The sequence below is a fragment of the Pseudorca crassidens genome, chromosome 17, assembly GCF_039906515.1.
Source record: "Pseudorca crassidens isolate mPseCra1 chromosome 17, mPseCra1.hap1, whole genome shotgun sequence".
In the NCBI taxonomy this organism is placed as follows: Eukaryota; Metazoa; Chordata; class Mammalia; order Artiodactyla; family Delphinidae; genus Pseudorca; species Pseudorca crassidens.
Genome location: NC_090312.1, coordinates 4,506,890 through 4,529,358, shown reverse-complemented (window position 1 = coordinate 4,529,358; position 22,469 = coordinate 4,506,890). Strand labels below are relative to the sequence as shown.

The 22,469-nt window shown below is 47.7% G+C and overlaps 1 protein-coding gene across 1 annotated transcript in view; it reads right to left on the bottom strand.

Annotated features, from left to right (window-relative positions):
• Positions 1-225: 225 nt before the first annotated feature.
• Positions 226-22,469, bottom strand: part of KCNK9 (potassium two pore domain channel subfamily K member 9) — a 102,578-nt gene continuing 80,334 nt past the window's right edge. Inside the window, exon 2 of the mRNA XM_067712823.1 lies at positions 226-10,945. Within this exon, the coding sequence (XP_067568924.1) occupies positions 10,104-10,945 (842 nt within the window). The 3' untranslated portion in view covers positions 226-10,103. The remainder of the gene's footprint in view (positions 10,946-22,469) is intronic.

Below are 22,469 nucleotides of genomic sequence, written 5' to 3'. Positions count from 1 at the left end.
AACAAAGATTGGCCAATCGGGGGGTCTCGGTTGATCTGAAGTCCTTGCTGAGGTTTTTAGGGGCAAGGCTTCTTAGCGGGCCTGCCTGCAGTGAGGAAGACCAACGACAATTCTGACTGTCCACCTTGCTTGAGAAAGTTTTCCGAATGTGGCTTAAGGCGGGAGAGCCTGGACAAAAACACCTCTTAATTCCCCTTTTTCTAAGTGAAGGAAGACCAAAACACATTTGCAAACGTGCCATAGAGATTTTAATGAAAAAATTAGAAAAGTGCATTATTTTACAACACTACAGTAAATGATTTTCTTTTTTCTGTAAAGACATTGTAAAATATATACAGGGTTGCTTAGTGCATTCGTTACAAAAGAAAGATGCAATCCCTTGCATAAATTACATATTTTACATGGGCTGGATGTCTACTTGGACTTGTAAACATTGGTGATACAGTTTTGTTTTGTTTTTGTTTTTCATTTTTCAGATAAGCTGCGATAGTAAATACCTCTGATATTCATTTGATGGTTGTCTCATTCTGTTAAACTTCAGAACGGCATTCTAAGGCCATTTGTGAAGGCGCCCTCTCCACGGGTGGAGAAGGCCAGAGAAGATAAACAAAAGGAAAACGAACAGGAACAGTAGGCTTCTTTGAAACTGGTTCACTGTGGTCCAGTTGGGATCACTGGTGCGGCTTCCCACCCAAGGTCTGATGCCTTGACCACAGTTGGGCCTGCCATCCAATCCCAAACGCCCACCAACGTGGGAAGGGAGAGCCCTGCTAGGGGTTCGGGACAAACCGTTCCATCCTCCTGGCCTGTGGCCAGGCTGACCCAGCTTCTGCTAGAAACTTCCTGATCTCCATCACTCCTCGGGAATGTTCTGGAGGCCTTCCAGCAGCAGCATCGCCATCAGAACAAACCCAGGTCCTTTTAGCATGCAGTCATGAAAACGTCCAGCGATGCCAAGAAGAAAGAAAAAACTCCAGAGACCCAAAGATACCCGGTCAGTGCATACACGCGCGCGCCCCAGATGAATAAGTGAGTATCACACCTTTGTGCCCCCAACTCCCAGAATGAACTCCCTGTGCATATAGGCCAATCATTTTAACGGGTGTGAGTTTGAACCTAATTCAAGCTTAACTTCTTCTATGCCTAGGGTCACAAATGACACTTTTTAAATGTTTAATGTTTGAGGTACAAGGATACACGGTTGGCTAAGTTAAAAAGTGTACATGGTAGAGGGAGTATCAGCAATTTCTTGGCCTGCTGGGAATAGACTAGAAATTCTTCCTTCTTGTTAAGCGGTTCAGTGACTTAAAATCTCATTCTCTCTGACATCTTTCCTGTGTCTCCTCTGTTTGTTTAATTACAAGCCTTCTGATCAACATTATGGACAAGCGAGAGAGGCTCAGACCTTCCAGGTGGGGTTAGTCTGTTTTCCTATTTAAATTTCACTCAGTAAGGCCAACAGCATCACCTAATCCAATGCATTTTCTGTTCCGTGGAGATTTCTGATAAAGCACAGGGTGGACTGAGGAGGCCTCTGGAGGTCCCTTCCAGCCCCAGACGGCTGTCAAAATGCTATTTGTGGGCTGAATAAACAAATATGTAATTAGCCTTTTTCAGGACCATGTTCTTCTCTGAGGAGCCATCAAATTATAGAGAAATCTGGTTAATTGTGGGTTCTGCTTCATTGGAGTCCCACTAATCGTGTTTTGCCTTTCATTCGATTTTTATTTTTCTACCCAACTTCTAAAATTCAGCTCAAGAAAGTGCAGCAATAGCTGAGCCAGGTTCTGATTCCAAGAAGTGCTCATCTGACTCTGTTTCTAGAACTTGTGCATCTTGGGAGCACGTGATCCAGTGGAATTTTAGCCTTATGAGGCCACAGAACTTGACCGTCCAGTCCACCACAATGGCCTCTCACTGAGGCTGATGGCAGATGCCCAAAAGCTCTATAAATAATCGCTGGATAAGTGAATCAATCAGCAGGGAGTACTGCTCAGAGGGGGCCCTGCAGAGCCACTGTTGCAGCTCACATCAGTAGCTGCTTTGATCTCTCAGGTTAAGGAAAGGTAGGACTTCCCCAAGGTTTGTCAGGCAAAGGGGGGACTTCGGTTCACCGGGCAATGCCCGCCCCACCCCCCATCGTCAAGCGTTTGGTCCACATGGGACTGAGCAGGGCCACAAAGGAGAACCCGTCAACAGAAGGGTCAGAGGAGCTGGGTAAAGACGTGATTCTTTGGTGCGAGGAGGGTTATAGAACAACTCTACCTGGAAAATGTGACGTTCCCCAGGGGGAAGGAGCTGGCCCCGCTCAGGAACCCTATGCTTGGGAGTACTTGGCCATCCTGCCTCCAAAGCACCCCCCCCCCAAAGAAATGTCAACCAAGAGCATGGAACATAATGACACTGACCTCCTGTCATCTTCACCAGCATCTGCCTCTCCCCTGGCCATTCCATCCTTTGTCGGAGAGGAAGTGACTTGCCCAAGGCCACTTGGCCTGATTACAAAGAGGAAGGAAAGAAAGCTGTTGCCCGGGTGGGTGCTTACGAAGGCCCTGAGGCCTCCACCCCCCAGTGCTCAGGAGCTGGAAGGGGCAAAGCTGAGGTTTTATGTTTGTAGTGGTCGAGGCTTATAGCTAAACTTCACAAGACCTCCCTCTTCAAGATCAAGAGCTGCTCTCTGGATGGTAGGGGTACCCAGGCAACTCGACTGGAGCCTCCAAGAGGCTGAAGTTAGGATCCCAGAGTGATGGGATGATGTGGAGAATAAAAACTCTCCAAGTAAAAAGTTACCTTGCCCTCAAGTGCGTCCTCTTCTCCTCTCTCCATCCCTGATTCCTGGTCACAGGCAGTCACAAAATCTGTTGCTCCCAGAGTCTCGGGAAACAGCGAATTCTTCACGCCAAGGAAGCCCAAGAATTATACATTTTCCTTTTAGTGGTTTCATGCTAATCTTTGCTCAAGCTGTTGGAAGTCTGCACCAGAACAAGCCCCCAGGATGCTTAAATGAAAGACCAAGTAGATCTTATCCAGAAATATTCCCATATGCAAATTAGACCTAACGTCCAGAAGAAGGAAGAAAACCTCCACCTGAAGAATAGGACGCCACAGGATTCAAATTGGATGAGACTCCAGGATCTAGTTTCAGACTTTTGTAATCAGAGGAGAACCCAGTAGGGATCTCAGGATGGATAGCTCCTCCATCAGAGCCCAAGGCTCAGGCTCTGGGTGTTAGAGCGAAGGACCTTGAAATAAAATGTGTGGGCACTGGGGAGCCATGGAAGGTTCTTGAGCAGGAGAGTAGCCTGGATGACTTAAGGTGTGACCAGCTTGTGAAGGGCCTTGACAGCTCACTGACTCATCTTTCAGGTGTGGCTCTGTGTTAGGGAAGCCACGGAGCACTGGGTGAAATCGCTGCTCCCTGCCCCTTCCCACGCCTGGGCCTCTGCCCATGCAACAGTGCCCACTTGCTCCTTCAAGCCTCTCCTCAAAGATTACCAAAAGCCAATTCCTCCCTGAAGCCCTGCCTGCGTTCCTCCACCAGACTGATCACCTCTTTCCACAGCTGGACTTAGTCAAGTGCCCGGGAGTAAGCTTGCAGGAGCCTTGGACCGGCCTTTAGGAGAAATGCAAGCGGTGTGAAGAACTCTAGCTCGGCACTCTGCTCGGAACAGGCGCCCGATGTTGCCACATGCTGTTCTTGTAGGCACCCTGTGCAGTGGGGTTTATCTGAAATCTCCAACTTTAAAGGCTGGAACACGGAGGCTCAGAGAGGCAAAACCACCACCTGCCTGTGAACGGCAGAAGCCGGTCCCAGGTGTGCATGCAGCTTTATTCCCTCACGCTGCTCTGCAGAGAAAGAAGAGCCTGCCCTGTCCTGTCTCAGGGCCCCAGAGCGAGCGCTGGGCAGGTGCAGAGCCGAGGCCGGGAATCCTGTCCCTCGCCGTGTGTGCCCCACCCCACTCAGCCTCTACCGGAAGTACTCCCCTGAGAAAACGGTGCTGCCCTGGTTCCTGTTGACACTCGCATCAAGGGCTCACTCACTCCAGGGCAAAATGTCACAAGCGTGCCGCTGGCATCTGAAGATGTACCGATCTCCTGCTCTATGGGAAATGCCCAGCTGTGGACAGCTTGTGGCCCTATTGCACGTGGCCCACCCAACTCTGCCAGGCAACTGCCTCTGAGTCGCCAACGGTGGGGTGATGGTTTTCATCCCGTGGATGGGCATCGGTTTCCAGGGATGGAACAAAGTCTGGCAGTGACGTTAAGATGTGCCTTGATGACAGTGACGAGTGGCCATCTAGGCAAGATGCTGGAAGTCTGATTGTCTTTATGCCCTGCTGTGGGCGCTGCCCGGAACGTATAGCTCCTATGGCCGGGTCACTGGAGGTTTGCTTCCCAGTGTATTTGTCCATGATAGAAAGAAGGACTGGGGACCCCAGAGGAGGACATCATTGAGTCCCTCATGGAACAAATAGTCAGAAGGAGCTTTTAAAGTATGCTCCCATCTCCACCTCCGTGCTGGAGAGCAGCAGGGATACCTTCCAGGTAGCGGGAACAGAATGGGCAAAGGCTCAGAGGCGGGAATCTGTATGGACATATTTTCTTGATCAAAATTAAAGGGACCGTGCCTCAGCCAGTGGGTTGCTCTGTGTTACCAGAACTGAGAAGGCCATGCTATAGAACTTGCCAGTGCAAACACACATCTCAAACAGAGATGAGAAGCAACTGGGTGCCGAGTACCCCACTGGCCTATGGGCATCCTTCCAACTACTCTACTGGGCTACACTTGCTACCCTTCACAACCCATGAAAGAATGTCTTGGTGCTTTATGTCTATTTATAGCTGCGTCATCCTCACAGGTGTTTAGGGGAAAGATTGCTGACTCTCAGCAGAGAAGAGAGATCCATGTGAGAGGTTAGAAACAGCAGAGCCTTGCTCGGCTTTGGTGACGAGACCCAGCATCCAGGGGCTCCTGGACGCCTCTCCTACAGCTTCAGTTCGTGTCTCCAGCAAAGGAGAACAGCACTTAATATGCCTTTTTTTATCTAGGACGAAAGAGGTTCTCACAGAGGTCTCCAGAGAGTCAGATTTCTCAAACGCATTAATCGTAACAACATCACCTTTAATTCCTTAACCTGAGGAAACAGAGGCAGGTCGTGGGCCCGCCCACAACAGAACTGGCTCAGACAACAAAGTGGCAACGTCAGGACAAACAAAAACGGAGAAAACATCCTAGACTGGGGGAGTCTGGGGTGAGCAGACAAGCAATGTGGGATGCAATCTTGGATTGTCTCTCAGATTCACAAAAAGGCCCTGGAGGACATTTTTGGGACGTGAGAAATGTGAATATGGGTTGCGTCTCGGACAATATCATTGTATGACTGCTAAACTTAAGGGTGATAACAGCATTGTTACCAAAGAGAAGGCTTTTGTTCCTGGGAGAGAAACAATTTTTCCCTTTGGCCAAACCACCTAAAAGTTGCAGACGTCACTTCATTCTCCAAATGCCCCTGGGTATGAATGTGTGGGGGGGGGGTGGTTTAAGCAAATGTGGCCAAGTTCTGAAGGCTGGTGAGTCTGGGTGAAAGGGATATGGAAGTTTTCTGTAAATCTGGAATTTTCACAACAGAAAGTTGGGGCGATAGGGAGGAATCATGGCAATAGGTTTCCCTCCCCGCTCCCCGCAAAACAGCAACCTCTACTAAGGTGTGCTCAAGAAATAACCACATAAAATGGATGTATGCCCAGGGCCTTGGGGAACCCAGCACGCACGGGGCCTTGGTTTGCACGATGACCACCCTTCTTGACGCCTCTGCCTACTCACTCGCCATCTTCCCAGCTCCCAGGATGCTGCCAAGCGAAATGATTTTGGGTTTTCAATGTTGCGGCTCAACCCTCAAGTGTGCCCAGTGGCCAGAACATCAGGCCAGATGTCTCCATCGGTCAAGTTGACTTTGTGCTACATGCTCACAAATTCAGCCCACATTGGCCCATTGTGTGGATGAGGAAGCTACAGGGGAGCCCAGTGAAGCTGGAGGTGAGAACCGGGTCCCCGTCCTGCCAAACTTTCCTTGCCGGGATCCTTCCGGGCTCCCACACAAACCATGACTCTGTAAGAAACACACGTCAGCCACTCCCAGGCAGCAGGCCTGCATGTGACAGACCCCACATCCCACCCCTTTCAGGGTGAAGATACAATTCATCGGAGTGTTGGACAGATGACACCGCCCGCCCCACCAAGAGAACGGACATAGTCCGGCACAGGCCTCAGACCCCACGCCTCTGTGGATGCCCTTAACGGGTACCCTAATTAGGGCCTATTATTTAAGAAGAAGTTTACCTAAAGAAATAGGGCCGAAAACCTCAGCGATGGGTGGTTTTCCTTCTTTAATCATTTTTACCTCTCTCACCTTCCCCTCCAAACTCAGTGTGCACAACGAATGCCTCCAAACCACTCTTCCCTCCAGCTTCAAACCGCTAGTGACCAGGAATCACTAGGAATCAAGGCTTTCAGATCTGGAGGCAAAGAAAAATGACCTGCCTGGGCTTATCTGCAGGTTTCCAAGTCACCATCCAGATATTCTCCCAGCCGAGGCCCCGTGTGCAGAGACCAAACGACGGTGCACCGAGATTAACCAGTCAACTCACCCTTTCCTACAGATGGGTTTTGACGAGCACCTGCACAGCCAGGCCTCCTGGGCGGCGGTCTGCGTCCATCTGCTTCCTCTGCTGGAAGGATGAGGGACCCAGTGGGGATTCCTGGGCTGCAAGTGATCTGCTGTGATCATTCCAAAGTGCAGGTACCCTCCTCCCAATTGGTGATGCACAGTGGAGCACAACAGATGCTTCAGAGAGAGTATTTAAATTTAGAGCACCAGGCAGCCTGCTGTGTTTAAGAGGCTGCTGCCCGAGTTTCAGGACAGAGTGGTGTGGATGGAAAGAAGTGCTCCGATCCCAGCTCTGGGGCTAACTGGGTATCTCAAAAGCCAAACAGGTTGGTTCACTCCTATGTAAAGAATCTAGTAGACCAATGGCATGACAGCACCTTCCACCCAGGATGGATGTCATAAAGATCAAAATGGGATGGTCTCTAGAAAGCATGGCACTCAGAGCTGCTGGACTAACGGGTACCACTGCCTACCTTCCTTTTGTCTTTGATGGAGGGGATGGGTTGAGATCTCCTAGTTGGAAAGCATTCAAGTGAGAGTCCAAAATCCCTTTGAGTATCTATGTGGCATGTTGATTTCTAGACCCCCACCAGGGACCACGTGGCAGGCCAACCTCCTGTGATGCTGGTGGAACGTGGCTCTTCTTCAGCTCATTCTAACGGCAGTTGGGGCCCAAATTCAAACAACCTGGTGAGATTTCTCCCCCCTCCCTGAGTGGGTGTGGTCAACTGGAAGAAAGGTGTGGGAAACCTGGGCTGAAAGAAAGAAATCATCAGCTGTGAAGGGGGAAGAGAGACCTGGGTCCGAGACGCTGAGAAGTCCAGCAACGAGGACTGTTTGGAGGGTGTGACAGCAGTGACGAAGCAGCAGGATAAACAAGTGGGAAGACCTAAGTTCTGGCTGTGGGGCCTCAGAGTCATGTCCAGCCTTTCTGGACCTCGATTTCCTTTCCTGAAGATGAGGGACCTCAGCAAGGTGACTCAGACTAAGCTTCCCCCTGGCTTTTGAGGATTCCAATGCGGACGGGGTGGGCCAAGCTCTAGCTGGAGATGCCCCAGGCCTGCTTTATCAAGAGACGAGAACCCTGGAGAACTCCTGGCTCAGTGCCCCCATCAGAGCACCTCACTGGAGGCACCTAGAAGACTCCTTGGCCAGACAGCATGGTAGGGAAGAGCTCGAGCATCTGAGAAAAAGAAGGACATCACAAGGGGAGCAAACCGAGGTTCCCCTCCACCCCCGAACGCTCTGAGCATAAACAAGGATGTTTACCTTTGGAACAGAAGACTCGGTACGTGTCCTTCAGGGGCTGAGCTGGTAGCAAAGGGCAGGGGGTTGGGGGGGGGGGGGCTAGGATATGGAACCAAGAGAAATTCCAAGTTGCTTCAGACACTTAAGTTGGTGGTCATCCTGCAAACAGGAAAGACTTCATCTTACCATCCTTAATCCTACAAAGAAGAGTCAGCTCTGTGGGAAGAGAGATTATGGGATGTTTTCTAAACTTCCCTGCGAAGGGAGGAGCTCCCTGTCACTGGAAGCATTCAAGCAGAAGTAGGTCACTTTATGACCACTGTACATGGTGAGGGGAACAGTTCTGAGTGAAGGGTTGAACCCGTGTGCCTCTAACTGACTCTAAAAGCCTGGCACACTTAGCTGTGGAGAAAGATGCAGCTTCCCTCATCTGAGGGCTGAGTGAGGGTGCCACAGTGTGGTGGGGCCACAGCTCCTTGGACCCTTTTGGGGTCCGGACCGAGACTAATGTCTCAGTTCTAGCAAAGACCAGCTCTCTGACGTTGAGCAAATCACTCATCCTCTCAGTGCCTCTCTCTCTTTTATAGATCAAAGATTATCCGCGCCTGGGCAGCCCAGCCAAAGCCCATTGCTGTCCAAGAGCTGGAAGAATTTGAAAAAGGGAAGTGAGGATGGCTGATTTTTAGAAATGGCCGAGACAGTGATGAGGGAAATGAAGGTCCCCCCGTGAATCTGCAGGTGAGACTTTGCTTTATTCCTGTCTTGGAAAGGGCCTCCAACGTGCTATGTTCTATAGCCCCGCCCCCCAAGGATGTTAGCAGGCCTTCCCTTTGGGGTCATCCCCTATTGAGAGTGGGGAGGAATTTCTCCATTATTCAGAAAAAGATCACCCCGAGACTGACAAGTTCCCAGCAGGCCAAGACGCAGCTCCTTGCCTCCAAACTCTTCCTGAGACCAACATCAACATTCCCTTATTTACAAATCAAATGCAGTTAGAGACAATCTTTCTTAAAATACATTATATATATTCTTTATAATGAGGAATGCCCTGTCGTTTTTCATTAGGAAAAGAAACCACGTCCACTTACCAATACCCATTCTCACCCAAGCATCCCGAACTGTAGTTCTTACTCATGTAGGTAGATGCTACACAAGTCATCGTCATCACACAAATAAGAGAGAATAAGATACTCTGTGGTTGCAACAGTTTTCCAGTTTCCCCAACACGTCCAGTTACACGGAAAATCGTTGGAACTAGAGGTGGTGAAATTAAAAATGTCTCTGATAAATTAATATTATTGGCTTTTGATTATTCCATTGCTAGTTTTGTTTTCTTGTGTTGATAACGCATACCAGTTTAACAAAGTGCATGCTTGTTTAAAAAATTTTTGAACTGGCAAGCTAAAATGATCCGTGTCGGCTTGCCCACCCACCCCCTAAAAAGAAGTTAATATAATTTAGAATCTAGCGTTTTAAAAATGTGGTCATGACGTATCTGGGATAAAGATTGCTTGTGGAACATGCATGATTTGGCAAGATGATAAATCAGAAACCTCGTGGGTTTTGTTTGTTTTCCCGTTTTGTTTGGAAGCGGCCGAAAGCAGGCTATTAACAAAATTGTGTGACGGAGAAGAAGGATGAATACCTGATACTTTCCATTCTGTCACATCAGAAGCACACTGGTGTGACACACACTCAGACCACACACATTCGGCCACCCACTGCTTGGGGAGGAAAAGAGAAAGGAGTTGGGTCAGAGACACCACTGTGGGTGGGCACTCGAGGCTCTCAGCCGCGTGTGCAACTTTGGGTCAGGTATCCTCTGGGCTCTGTCTCCTTGCCTGGGTCTCACACCTGTCCTGGGAAAGCCACCCCAGAGGTGGGGCGGGCTGGGGAGAAATGTAAGGCATACTTTGCTGGGAAGAAGGAAGAAATCCATGCTTCATGCTCAGATGCGAGTTTCACAGGAAGACGGGCCTTTCCTTTTTTCCCTTTGGCCTGCTCTGTCTCGCTGGGAAGGTGGGGAAGAAATGAAACCAAGAAAGAGGGAAGGAGAGAAAGAAAAAATGATGACAATAATCATAACAATAAAGGATATAACCATAATCAATAAATAAGACAAGGGGGGCCAATGAGACTTAACGTCAGCTATGACAAATGACTTGTTTGTGTTTCCCTCCCCAGACCCTAGATGGACTTCCGCCGTCTCATCAGCCTGTGGTTGTCGGTAAAGCTGTGTAACCCGGGAGAAACGGAGCTAATAGGGGACGGGAAGAGGCTGTTTTTTAATGTGCTTGGTGAGATCTCCTCGATCTTGTACGAGATGGGGTGGAAGTACTGGGGGGCGAGCTTGGTGCTGAAGGAGTTCTGCTGCGCCGCCGAGCGGCCACCGTATTCCTGCGGGCGGTAGCAGGTGCAGGAGCACACGGACTGTAGGTCCGCCGCGTCCGCCTTGTACCGGGGCCGGCCCTGCCGCGCCTCCTCGGGGATGTGGATGGCCATGCTGTTGCGGTTGCCGGCGAGGGACGCCCGCTCCTCGGCGTCCCGCCGCTCGTCCTCGCTGTTCATGGTCAGGAACCTGAGGACCACCAGGTTGAGGAAGGCCCCTATGACCGTCAGCCCCACCAGGATATACATAAAGCTAAAGGCCACGTAGAGCGGCTTCCTCTGCAGGGCGCCCTTGGTCTGCAGGGCCACGTAGTCCCCAAAGCCAATGGTAGTCAACGTGATGAAGCAGTAGTAGTAGGCGTGGAAGAAGCTCCACTCCTCGCACTGGGAGAAGGCGGCCGCCCCGATGCACAGCGTCCCCATGCAGGAGAAGAAGCCCACGGTCACCATGTTCTCCATGGACACCTCCGTGTTGCGCATGCCACAGCACCTCTTGATGCGCTTCAGCAGGTAGCGCACGAACGTGTTCATCCGCTCGCCCAGGCTCTGGAACATGACCAGTGTCAGCGGGATGCCCAGCACGGCGTAGAACATGCAGAAGGCCTTGCCCGCGTCCGTGCCCGGAGCAGCGTGCCCGTAACCTGCGGGAGGAGGTGAGAGGACAGGGAGACGGAGTCAGCTGGGGTCTCCTGCGGTTCGGGGTGGGTGTGGATGTGGGCGCGGCCGTGGGGATGGAGCTGGGGGCGGGGCCAGCGCCTGAGGGGTGGGGCGAAGAACAGGGAAGAATCAGTGAAGAAATAGCCTTTGAAGTTTGTTGTGGGGGGGAGGTCTGGGGCATTTGGTCACAAGAGGAGCTTGGGGGTCATTGCACTGTTCTTCCAGTAACACAGTTTTCTCAAAGAAAAGCAGCATATTCACTTGTAACATTTTGCAGAAAACTCCAAAAGTAGCCAGCCCAGGGGAGAAAATTCAATATCCCAACATGGGTCAACATTAAGAGTGAAGAGTCAGAGAATGCTAACTGGGTTTTTTAGTGGTGGTTCTTGTTTTTGACCGCCATGATTCTATTCTTAGATACATGCGCGGTCCAGGGCCAGGTAGAGCAGACAGGTGGGCGGACAGCCAAGGAGGTGTGGATCCTGGCACCTCCCCCGCTGGGAGCTGTGGGGCTGCCCCGGGAGGTGGGGACACCACGGAAGGTAAGAGGGGTGCACAGGGGGGAGGGGATGATGGATTCCCTAGAGTCCTTCCTGTGTGCGCTGGGGAAGGGGAGAAAGAACCCCGGTTTCCACGTTCTCAACGGTGGTGCCAGGAAGCTCGGCATGGAGCAAATCAACTTGCCTTCTGCCCCAGGCTCCCCGTGTCCCCAGCTCAGGCATCGGGGACCCACCAGCCCACGGCCAGTCCGTGTGGACTCCTTGTCATACATCACCTCCTTCTACCCTCGTGACGACCCTATAAAACAGGCGTGATGCATCTGACACCACTGGCAAGGAAACCGAGTCAGTTACTTAATAGCAGGGGAGCTTGGTTTCTTCAGAGTTGGTGGATGAAAACTCCGGGTTCCAATCCCCAAAATGACACTTTTTTTAAAAGCAGACGTCTTGAATTGAGAGAGGTCATTGCAGGGTGGAGCATAAACACCACGAGGGCAAAGATTTTTACCTGTTTTGTCCCCTGCTGTATCCTCACACCTAGAGAAACACCGAGCACATAAAATACCGCTTTAACAAAGGACAGAATAAATTTATGCCACTGTGTGAATGTGGCCTCGTCAGAATCGACGGAACGAATAATCCTTAGCGACCTCGTGTGTGTAAGCGCTTTTGAAACTCTTCACGCAGCTGCACAGACCATCACTTCGTTGAGCCCCTGCATCAACTATGCAAAACCGAGCCTGTATTTCCTCACATTCAAATGAGGACAGTGGTGCTGGAAAGGTGAGTTACCTGCCGGTGTCACCTGGCTGGTCAGTGATCGTGTCAGAGCCAGGACAGGGTCTGCACAACATGGCAGAAGAAACCTAAGACTAGTTCAAGTTCCGGGACTAATGCTGCCCAGAAAAATACCAGGATCATGGGCGGTATTTGGACTGAGCACTTGGAGGAGGCGCGTGGCCTTCCAACGTCTCAAATCCTGCCCCGTCACAAAAGGCTTCCCTGGTGCTCCCCGAGCCACACGCTCATGGTCATTTAACCAGCTGCGCCACCTTAGGCCCCAGACAACCTCTCCCAGTCTGTTACGTGGGAGGATGATAATTTTGAGGTGGGGATGTTGTGCAGGTCCGCTGAGGTCAGAGAGCAGCTAGCCCAGGGCCTAGGACTCAGGAGAGACCTGCACCCCGCCCACTGTGTCCCCCAGGGAGACAACTGACTGCCCTAGCCCGGGCCTCTCTCCCAGAGACTCATCACTGCTGTTCAGCCTGTCCGCCTTTCCCCTGGCATGAACTTGTGCCACGTCCTGCCTGCCCCAGGGGCCACACTTTCACAGCAGAGATGACATCACACGTTTGTATCCTCTCTGGCCCTCAGTCCCACTGAGCCAGTGCAGAGCTCCGACCCCTCAGCAACCCCACAGTCCTTACGAAAGAGAAGAAATGGCAGGTCAACGTTGGAGTTGGGCCAGAAAGGACAGAACAGTGAAACAGCAAGAAGGAGAGAACAACAGGCATATCAATGGAAATGATCCAACCTGAAGAGACGAATAAAGATCAGAAATTAATAAATTTTAAAAGCCTCAGAGACACGTAGGACAGTGTCACCAGGTGTCCTAGAAGAAAGAGAATGAGACAAAAAAATTGAAGAAATAATAACCAAAATTTGGTGGAAGACAAATTTACAGATTCAAGAAACTCGGTAAGCCTCAAGCAAGATAAATACAACAAAAACCACACGTCGGAATCAAGCTGCTGAACACCAGAGAGGGAAGATCTTGAAAGCACCAGAGAGAAACCGTGTATCACATACAGGAAAACAACTATTTGAACAGCACTTACTTCTGATCGTAAACAACAGGGGCCAGGAAACAGTGGATAACATCTTTAAAGAGCTTTTTAAAAAGACCGTAACCCAGAACTGTCTATCCAGGGAAAGTATTCTTTAAGAATCAAGGCAAAAATCAAAACTACAATGAGATATCATCTCACACCAGCCAGAATGGCCATCATCCAGAAATCTAGAAACAATAAATGCTGGAGTGGGTGTGGGGAAAAGGGAACCCTCTTGCACTGCTGGTGGGAATGTGAATTGGTACAGCCACTATGGAGAACAGTATGGACGTTCCTTAAAAAACTACAAATAGGAGACTTCCGGGAAGATGGCGGAAGAGTAAGATGCGGAGATCACCTTCCTCCCCACAGATACACCAGAAATACATCTACACGTGGAACAACTCCTACAGAACACCTACTGAACGCTGGCAGAAGACCTCAGACCTCCCAAAAGGCAAGAAACTCCCCAGGTACCTGCATAGGGCAAAAGAAAAAAGAATAAACAGAGACAAAAGGATAGGGACGGGACCTGCACCAGTGGGAGGGAGCTGTGAAGGAGGAAAGGTTTCCACACACTAGGAAGCCCCCTCGCGGACGGAGACTACGAGTGGTGGAGGGGGGAGCTTTGGGGCCGCAGAGGAGAGCACAGCCACAGGGTGCGGCGGGCAAAGCGGGGAGACTCCCGCACAGAGGATCGGTGCCGACCGGCACTCACCAGCCCGAGAGGCTTGTCTGCTCCCCCGCCGGGGCGGGCGGAGCTGAGGATCGGGCTTCAGTCGGAGCGCAGGGAGAGGACTGGGGTTGGCGGCGTGAACGCAGCCTGCAGGGGGTTAGTGCGCCACGGTTAGCCAGGAGGGAGTCCGGGAAAAAGTCTGGAGCTGCCGAAGAGGCAAGAGACTTTTTCTTTCCTCTCTGTTTCCTGGTGCGCGAGGAGAGGGGATTACGAGCACTGCTTAAAGGAGCTCCAGAGACAAGCGCGAGCCGCGGCTAACAGCGCGGACCCCAGAGACGCTAAGGCTGCTGCTGCCGCCACCGAGAAGCCTGTGTGTCACCACAGGTCACTATCCACACCCCCCTTCCAGAAGCCTGTGCAGCCCGCCACTGCCAGGGTCCCGGGATCCAGGGACAACTTCCCCGGGAGAACGCACGGCACACCGCACACTGGTGCAATGTCATGCCGGCCTCTGCCGCCACAGGCTCACCCCGCACTCCGTGCCCCTCCCTCTCCCCAGCCTGAGTGCGCCAGAGCCCCCGAATCAGCGGCTCCTTTAAGCCCCTCCTCTCTGAGTGAAGAACAGACACCCTCCAGCAACCTACACACAGAGGCGGGGCCAAATCCAAAGCTGAGCCCCTGGGAGCTGTGAGAACAAAGAAGACAAAGGGAAATCTCCCCCAGCAGCCTCAGAAGCAGCGGATTAAATCTCCACAATCAACTTGACGTACCTGCATCTGTGGAATACCTGAATAGACAACGAATCATCCCAAATTAAGGAGGTGGACTTTGAGACCGTGTGGATGAAAGGCTCTTGGTGCTGCAGCCAGGAGTCAGTGCTGTGCCTCTGAGGTGGGAGAGCCAACTTCAGGACACTAGTCCACAAGAGACCTCCCAGCTCCACATAACATCAAACGGCGAAAATCTCCCAGAGAGCTCCCTCTCAACACCAGCACCCAGCTTCACTCAACGACCAGCAAGCTACAGTGCTGGACATCCTATGCCAAACAACTAGCAAGACAGGAACACAACCCCACCCATTAGCAGAGAGGCTGCCTAAAATCATAATAAGTCCACAGACACCCCAAAACACACCACCAGACGTGGACCTGCCCACCAGAAAGACAAGATCCAGCCTCATCCACCACAACACAGGCACCAGTTCCCTCCACCAGGAAGCCTACACAACCCACTGAACCAACCTTAGCCACTGGGGGCAGACACCAAAAACAGCGGGAACTACGAACCTGCAGCCTGCGAAAAGGAGACCCCAAACACAGTAAGATAAGCAAAATGAGAAGACAGAAAAACACACAGCAGATGAAGGAGCAAGATAAAAACCCACCAGACCTAACAAATGAAGAGGAAATAGGCAGTCTACCTGAAAAAGAATTCAGAATAATGATAGGAAAGATGATCCAAAATCTTGGAAATAGACAAAATGCAAGAAACATTTAACAAGGACCTAGAAGAACTAAAGATGGAACAAGCAACGATGAACAACACAATAAATGAAATGAAAAATACTCTAGATGGGATCAATAGCAGAATAACTGAGACAGAAGAACGGATAAGTGACCTGGAGGATAAAATAGTGGAAATAACTACTGCAGAGCAGAATAAAGAAAAAGGAATGAAAAGAACGGAGGACAGTCTCAGAGACCTCTGGGATAACATTAAACACACCAACATTCGAATTATAGGGGTTCCAGAAGAGAAAAAGAAAGACACTGAGAAAATATTTGAAGAGATTATGGTTGAAAACTTCCCTAATATGGGAAAGGAAATAATCAAGTCCAAGAAGCACAAAGAGTCCCATACAGGATAAATCCAAGGAGAAATACGCCAAGACACATATTAATCAAACTGTCAAAAATTAAATACAAAGAAAACATATTAAAAGCAGCAAGGGAAAAACAACAACTAACACACAAGGGAATCCCCATAAGGTTAACAGCTGATCTTTCAGCAGAAACTCTGAAAGCCAGAAGGGACTTAAAGTGATGAAGGAGAAAAACCTGCAACCAAGATTACTCTACCCAGCAAGGATCTCATTCAGATTTGATGGAGAAATTAAAACCTTTACAGACAAGCAAAAGCTGAGAGAGTTCACCACCAAACCACCTTTACAACAACTACTAAACGAACTTCTCTAGGCAAGAAACACAAGAGAAGGAAAAGACCTACAATAACAAACCCAAAACAATTAAGAAAATGGGAATAGGAACATACGTATTGATAATTACCTTAAATGTAAATGGACTAAATGCTCCCACCAAAAGACACAGATTGGCCGAATGGATACAAAAATAAGACCCATATATTTGCTGTCTACAAGAGACCCACTTCAGACCTAGAGACACATACAGACTGAAAGTGAGGGGATGGAAAAAGATACTTCATGCAAATGGAAACCAAAAGAAAGCTGGAGTAGGAATTCTCATATCAGACAAAATAGACTTTAAAATAAAGACTATTAAAAGAGACAAAGAAGGACACTACATAATGATCAAGGGATCGATCCAAGAAGAAGACATAACAATTGTAAATATTTATGCACCCAACATAGGAGCACCTCAATACATAAGGCAAATACTAGCAGCCATAAAAGGGGAAATCAACAGTAACACATTCACAGTAGGGGACTTTAACACCCCACTTTCACCAATGGACAGGTCATCCAAAATAAAAATAAATAAGGAGACACAAGCTTTAAATGATACATTAAACAAGATGGACTTAATTGATATTTATAGGACATTCCATCCAAAAACAACAGAATACACATTTTTCTCAAGTGCTCATGGAACATTCTCCAGGATAGATCATATCTTGGGTCACAAATCAAGCCTTGGTAAACTTAAGAAAATTGAAATTGTATCAAGTATCTTTTCCGACCACAACGCTATGAGACTCGATATCAATTACAGGAAAAGATCTGTAAAAAATACAAACGCATGGAGGCTAAACAATACACTACTAAATAACAAAGTGATCACTGAAGAAATCAAAGAGAAAATAAAAAATACCTAGAAACAAATGACAATGGAGACACAATAACCCAAAATATATGGGATGCAGCAAAAGCAGTTCTAAGAGGGAAGTTTATGGCAATACAATCCTACCTTAAGAAACAGGAAACATCTCGAATAAACAACCTAAACTTGCACCTAAAGCAATTAGAGAAAGAAGGACAAAACAACCCCAAAGTTAGCTGAAGGAAAGAAATCATAAAAATCATATCAGAAATAAATGAAAAAGAAATGAAGGAAACTATAGCAAAGATCAATAAAACTAAAAGCTGGTTCTTTGAGAAGATAAACAAAATTGATAAATCATTAGCCAGACTCATCAAGAAAAAAAGGGAGAAGACTCAAATCAATAGAATTAGAAATGAAAAAGGAGAAGTAACAACTGACACTGCAGAAATACAAAAGATCATGAGAGATTACTACAAGCAACTCTATGCCAATAAAATGGACAACCTGGAAGAAATGGACAAATTCTTAGAAATGCATAACCTGCCAAGACTGAATCAGGAAGAAATAGAAAATATGAACAGACCAATCACAAGCACTGAAATTGAAACTGTGATTAAAAATCTTCCAACAAACAAAAGCCCAGGACCAGAAGGCTTCACAGGCGAATTCTATCAAACATTTAGAGAAGAGCTAACACCTATCCTTCTCAAACTCTTCCAAAATATAGCAGAGGGAGGAACACTCCCAAACTCATTCTATGAGGCCACCATCACCCTGATACCAAAACCAGACAAGGATGTCACGAAGAAAGAAAACTACAGGCCCATATCACTGATGAACATAGATGCAAAAATCCTCAACAAAATACTAGCAAACAGAATCCAACAGCACATTAAACGGATCATACACCATGATCAAGTGGGGTTTATTCCAGGAACGCAAGGATTCTTCAATATACGCAAATCAATCAACGTGATACACCATATTAACAAAGTGAAGGAGAAAAACCATATGATCATCTCAACTTTCGACAAAATTCAACACCCATTTATGATAAAAACCCTGCAGAAAGTAGGCATAGAGGGAACTTTCCTCAACATAATAAAGGCCGTATATGACAAACCCACAGCCAACATTGTCTTCAATGGTGAAAAACTGAAAGCATTTCCACTGAGATCAGGAACAAGACAAGGTTGCCCACTCTCGCCACTCTTATTCAACATGGTTTTGGAAGTTTTAGCCACAGCAATCAGAGAACAAAAGGAAATAAAAGGAATCCAAATCGGAAAAGAAGAAGTAAAGCTGTCACTGTTTGCAGATGACATGATACTATACATAGAGAATCCTAAAGATGCTACCAGAAAACTACTAGAGCTAATCAATGAATTTGGTAAAGCGGCAGGATACAAAATTAATGCACAGAAATCTCTGGCATTCCTACACACTAATGATGAAAAATCTGAAAGTGAAATCAAGAAAACACTCCCATTTACCATTGCAACAAAAAAGAATAAAATATCTAGGAATAAACCTACCTAAGGAGACAAAAGACCTGCATGCAGAAACTTATAAGACACTGATGAAAGAAATTAAAGATGATACAAATAGATGGAGAGATATACCATGTTCTTGGATCGGAAGAATCAACATTGTGAAAATGACTCTACTACCCAAAGCAATCTACAGATTCAATGCAATCCCTATCAAACTACCACTGGCATTTTTCACAGAACTAGAACAAAAAATTTCACAATTTGTATGGAAACACAAAAGACCCCGAATAGCCAAAGCAATCTTGAGAACGAAAAACGGAGCTGGAGGAATCAGGCTCCCTGACTTCAGACTATACTACAAAGCCAGAGTAATCAAGACAGTATGGTACTGGCACAAAAACAGAAAGATAGATCAATGGAACAGGATAGAAAGCCCAGAGATAAACTCACGCACATATGGTCACCTTATCTTTGATAAAGGAGGCAGGAATGTACAGTGGAGAAAGGACAGCCTCTTCAATAAGTGGTGCTGGGAAAACTGGACAGCTACATGTAAAAGTATGAGATTAGATCACTCCCTAACACCATACACAAAAATAAGCTCAAAATGGATTAAAGACCTAAATGTAAGGCCAGAAACTATCGAACTCTTAGAGGAAAACATAGGCAGAACACTCTATGACATAAATCACAGCAAGATCCTTTTTGACCCACCTCCTAGAGAAATGGAAATAAAAACAAAAATAAACAAATGGGACCTAATGAAACTTCAAAGCTTTTGCACAGCAAAGGAAACCATATACAAAACGAAAAGACAACCCTCAGAATGGGAGAAAATATTTGCAAATGAAGCAACTGACAAAGGATTAATCTCCAAAATTTATAAGCAGCTCATGCAGCTTAATAACAAAAAAACAAACAACCCAATCCAAAAATGGGCAGAAGACCTAAATAGACATTTCTCCAAAGAAGATATACAGACTGTCAACAAACACATGAAAGAATGCTCAACGTCACTAATCATTAGAGAAATGCAAATCAAAACTACAATGAGATATCGTCTCACACCAGTCAGAATGGCCATCATCAAAAAATCTAGAAACAATAAATGCTGGAGAGGGTGTGGAGAAAAGGGAACCCTCTTGCACTGTTGGTGGGAAGGTAAATTGATACAGCCACTGTGGAGAACAGTATGGAGGTTCCTTAAAAAACTACAAATAGAACTACCATATGACCCAGCAATCCCACTACTGGGCATATACCCTGAGAAAACCATAATTCAAAAAGAGTCATGTACCAAAATGCTCATTGCAGCCCTATTTACAATAGCCCGGAGATGGAAACAACCTCAGTGTCCATCATCGGATGAATGGATAAAGAAGATGTGGCACATATATACAATGCAATATTACTCAGCCATAAAAAGAAACGAAATGGAGCTATTTGTAATGAGGTGGATGGACCTAGAGTCTGTCATACAGAGTGAAGTAAGTCAGAAAGAGAAAGACAAATACCATATGCTAACACACATATATGGAATTTAAGGAAAAACAAATGTCATGAAGAACCTAGGGGTAAGACGGGAATAAAGACGCAGACCTCCTAGAGAATGAACTTGAGGATATGGGGAGGGGGAAGGGTAAGCTGGGACGAAGCGAGAGAGTGGCATGGACATATATACACTACCAAACGTAAGGTAGATAGCTAGTGGGAAGCAGCCGCATAGCACAGGGAGACCAGCTCAGTGCTCTGTGACCACCTAGAGGGGTGGGATAGGGAGGGTGGGAGGGAGGGAGACGCAAGAGGGAAGAGATATGGGAACATATGTATATGTATAACTGATTCACTTTGTTATAAAGCAGAAACTAACACACCATTGTAAAGCAATTATACTCCAATAAAGATGTGAAAAAAAAAAAAGAATGAAGGCAAAATCCACTTTCAGACTAAAAACTTGTTTCCTGCTGCTCTGCATAGCATGATTACTAAGGAAGTTCTTCTGCCTGGAGGGAAATGGCACCAGATGGAGACTTAGGTCTTCAGGAAAGAATGAAGTGCATCTTGGTAAACAAGTGGGTTTATATTTATACAAAGTGCAGGGGTGGGAATCCCGCGACATCGCCGTATAGCTCACCTGTGTGGCTGATATAAAACCCAGATGGATGCTGGAAGACAGTCGATTGCTGGCAACTTAATAAGGCGGTAAATTAGCTAACGGTTCCGGATGGGATATATTTACTGGAGGAAACCAGCACAGCGTTTGCTGGCTCAAACCCAGGTGCTCAGGCCCCCCTCCTGTAAAGTAAAAATGATCAGAAGTGGTGTCCCTTCACAGGGCCTGGATGGCAGTATGCCCGTGTATCCTGTCCCGGGGTTGTGTCAATTCTCCCACGGCCCATCATACTACAGAAAGAACTCCATCATTTTGACATCCCACAGTATATCTCACTGATCTGTTACAGCAATGACATCCCTTAGCAAGACGCGTGCACAAGAGAGTGTGGGCTGGTAACACCCCTAAAGGTCAGGACCTTCCAAAGTTCAGGCCCTAGAATAAGTCTCCTAGGGCCCCAGTGGTCCAGGGCACAGGACCATTACCACTGCAGCGAGAAAGAAGCTGCCCAACTTGCAGAGCCTTTCAGGAAGACGGAGGCCTGACCGGGTATCTTCAGTTTCCCCATCTAGATGCACCCATCTCCACCCTGCTCTCCACTGGGGAGGCTAAGTCTGCATAAGCCACCTCAAGGGGTTCTTGGCCCTCTGGTGTCCAGCTGAGTTCATCCAAGGCACAGTCCCAGCAGGAGGTCAGAGGAACGGAGGAAGAGGAGGACTTGGTAATGAGCTACATGTGCCAGCAGGCTCACGCCACGGAGCAACTCTACAAGTGCTAGCAGCTACATCCCAGGCATGTTGACCGACAGCTCTCCACAGTTGCTCATCCCAGGCTAGCACACCTTCCCTCCTTGCTTTCCCTCCAACCTACCCACCCTCCCACACTATAAATAGCCATTAATTAACTGTTCAAGTTGAGAGTGCCACCTCCTGCCAAGACCCTGGCTGATACACCACGTGTATTCTCCACTGCATCTGCTTCCCAGGTCTCCTTATGATGCAACGCGGTGGGCACTGCATGCAAACGGGTCAACACACATCAAGTCTACATATAGAATATTCATAAAGTATCAATGGAACACACAGACATAGCATGGATGCTTTATACAGATACACATGGTCTATATACGCTTGGAACTTGGTGAAAGATGGATGTGTTGGGTAGAGGAACTGCACGTGGATGCGAAACGTGGGCAAAAGCCACATACCATACATGTATTAGACCAACACACAAAGCATCTACGGTATACCCACCGCACACCCAGAGTCACACACTTTGTGCAGGATGTGCATGTGCACGGAAAGTGCACTCAAGACACAGGATGTGTGCACCACATGTGTGCACGGGCTGCAGGGATTGTACCTACCCATATCTCAGTAGCATCCATGATGTCTACAGATAACAGACATACGCAGTGGAGAACATACAAAATACACATATGCCAGACACACGAGAGAAGACAGCTTCTCCTTCCCAAGAGGAGAATGGAATTAATATACAGAAATCTGTTGTATTTCTATAACAACGAAAGATCAGAAAGAGAAATTAAGGAAACAGCCCCATTGACCAGCACATCAAAGAGAATAAAATACCTAGGAATAAACCTACCTAAGGAGGCAAAAGACCTACTACACTCTGAAAACTGTAAGATGCTGGTGAAAGAAACTGAAGACGACACAAACAGATGGAAAGATATACCATGTTCTTGGAATGGAAGAATCAATATTGTTAAAATGACTATACTACTCAAGGCAATCTACAGATTCAGTGCAATCTCTGTTAAATTACCAATGGTAATTTTTTAGAGAACTAGCACACAAAAAATTTTTTATTTGTATACAAACACAAAAGACCCCGAATAGCCAAAGCAATACTGA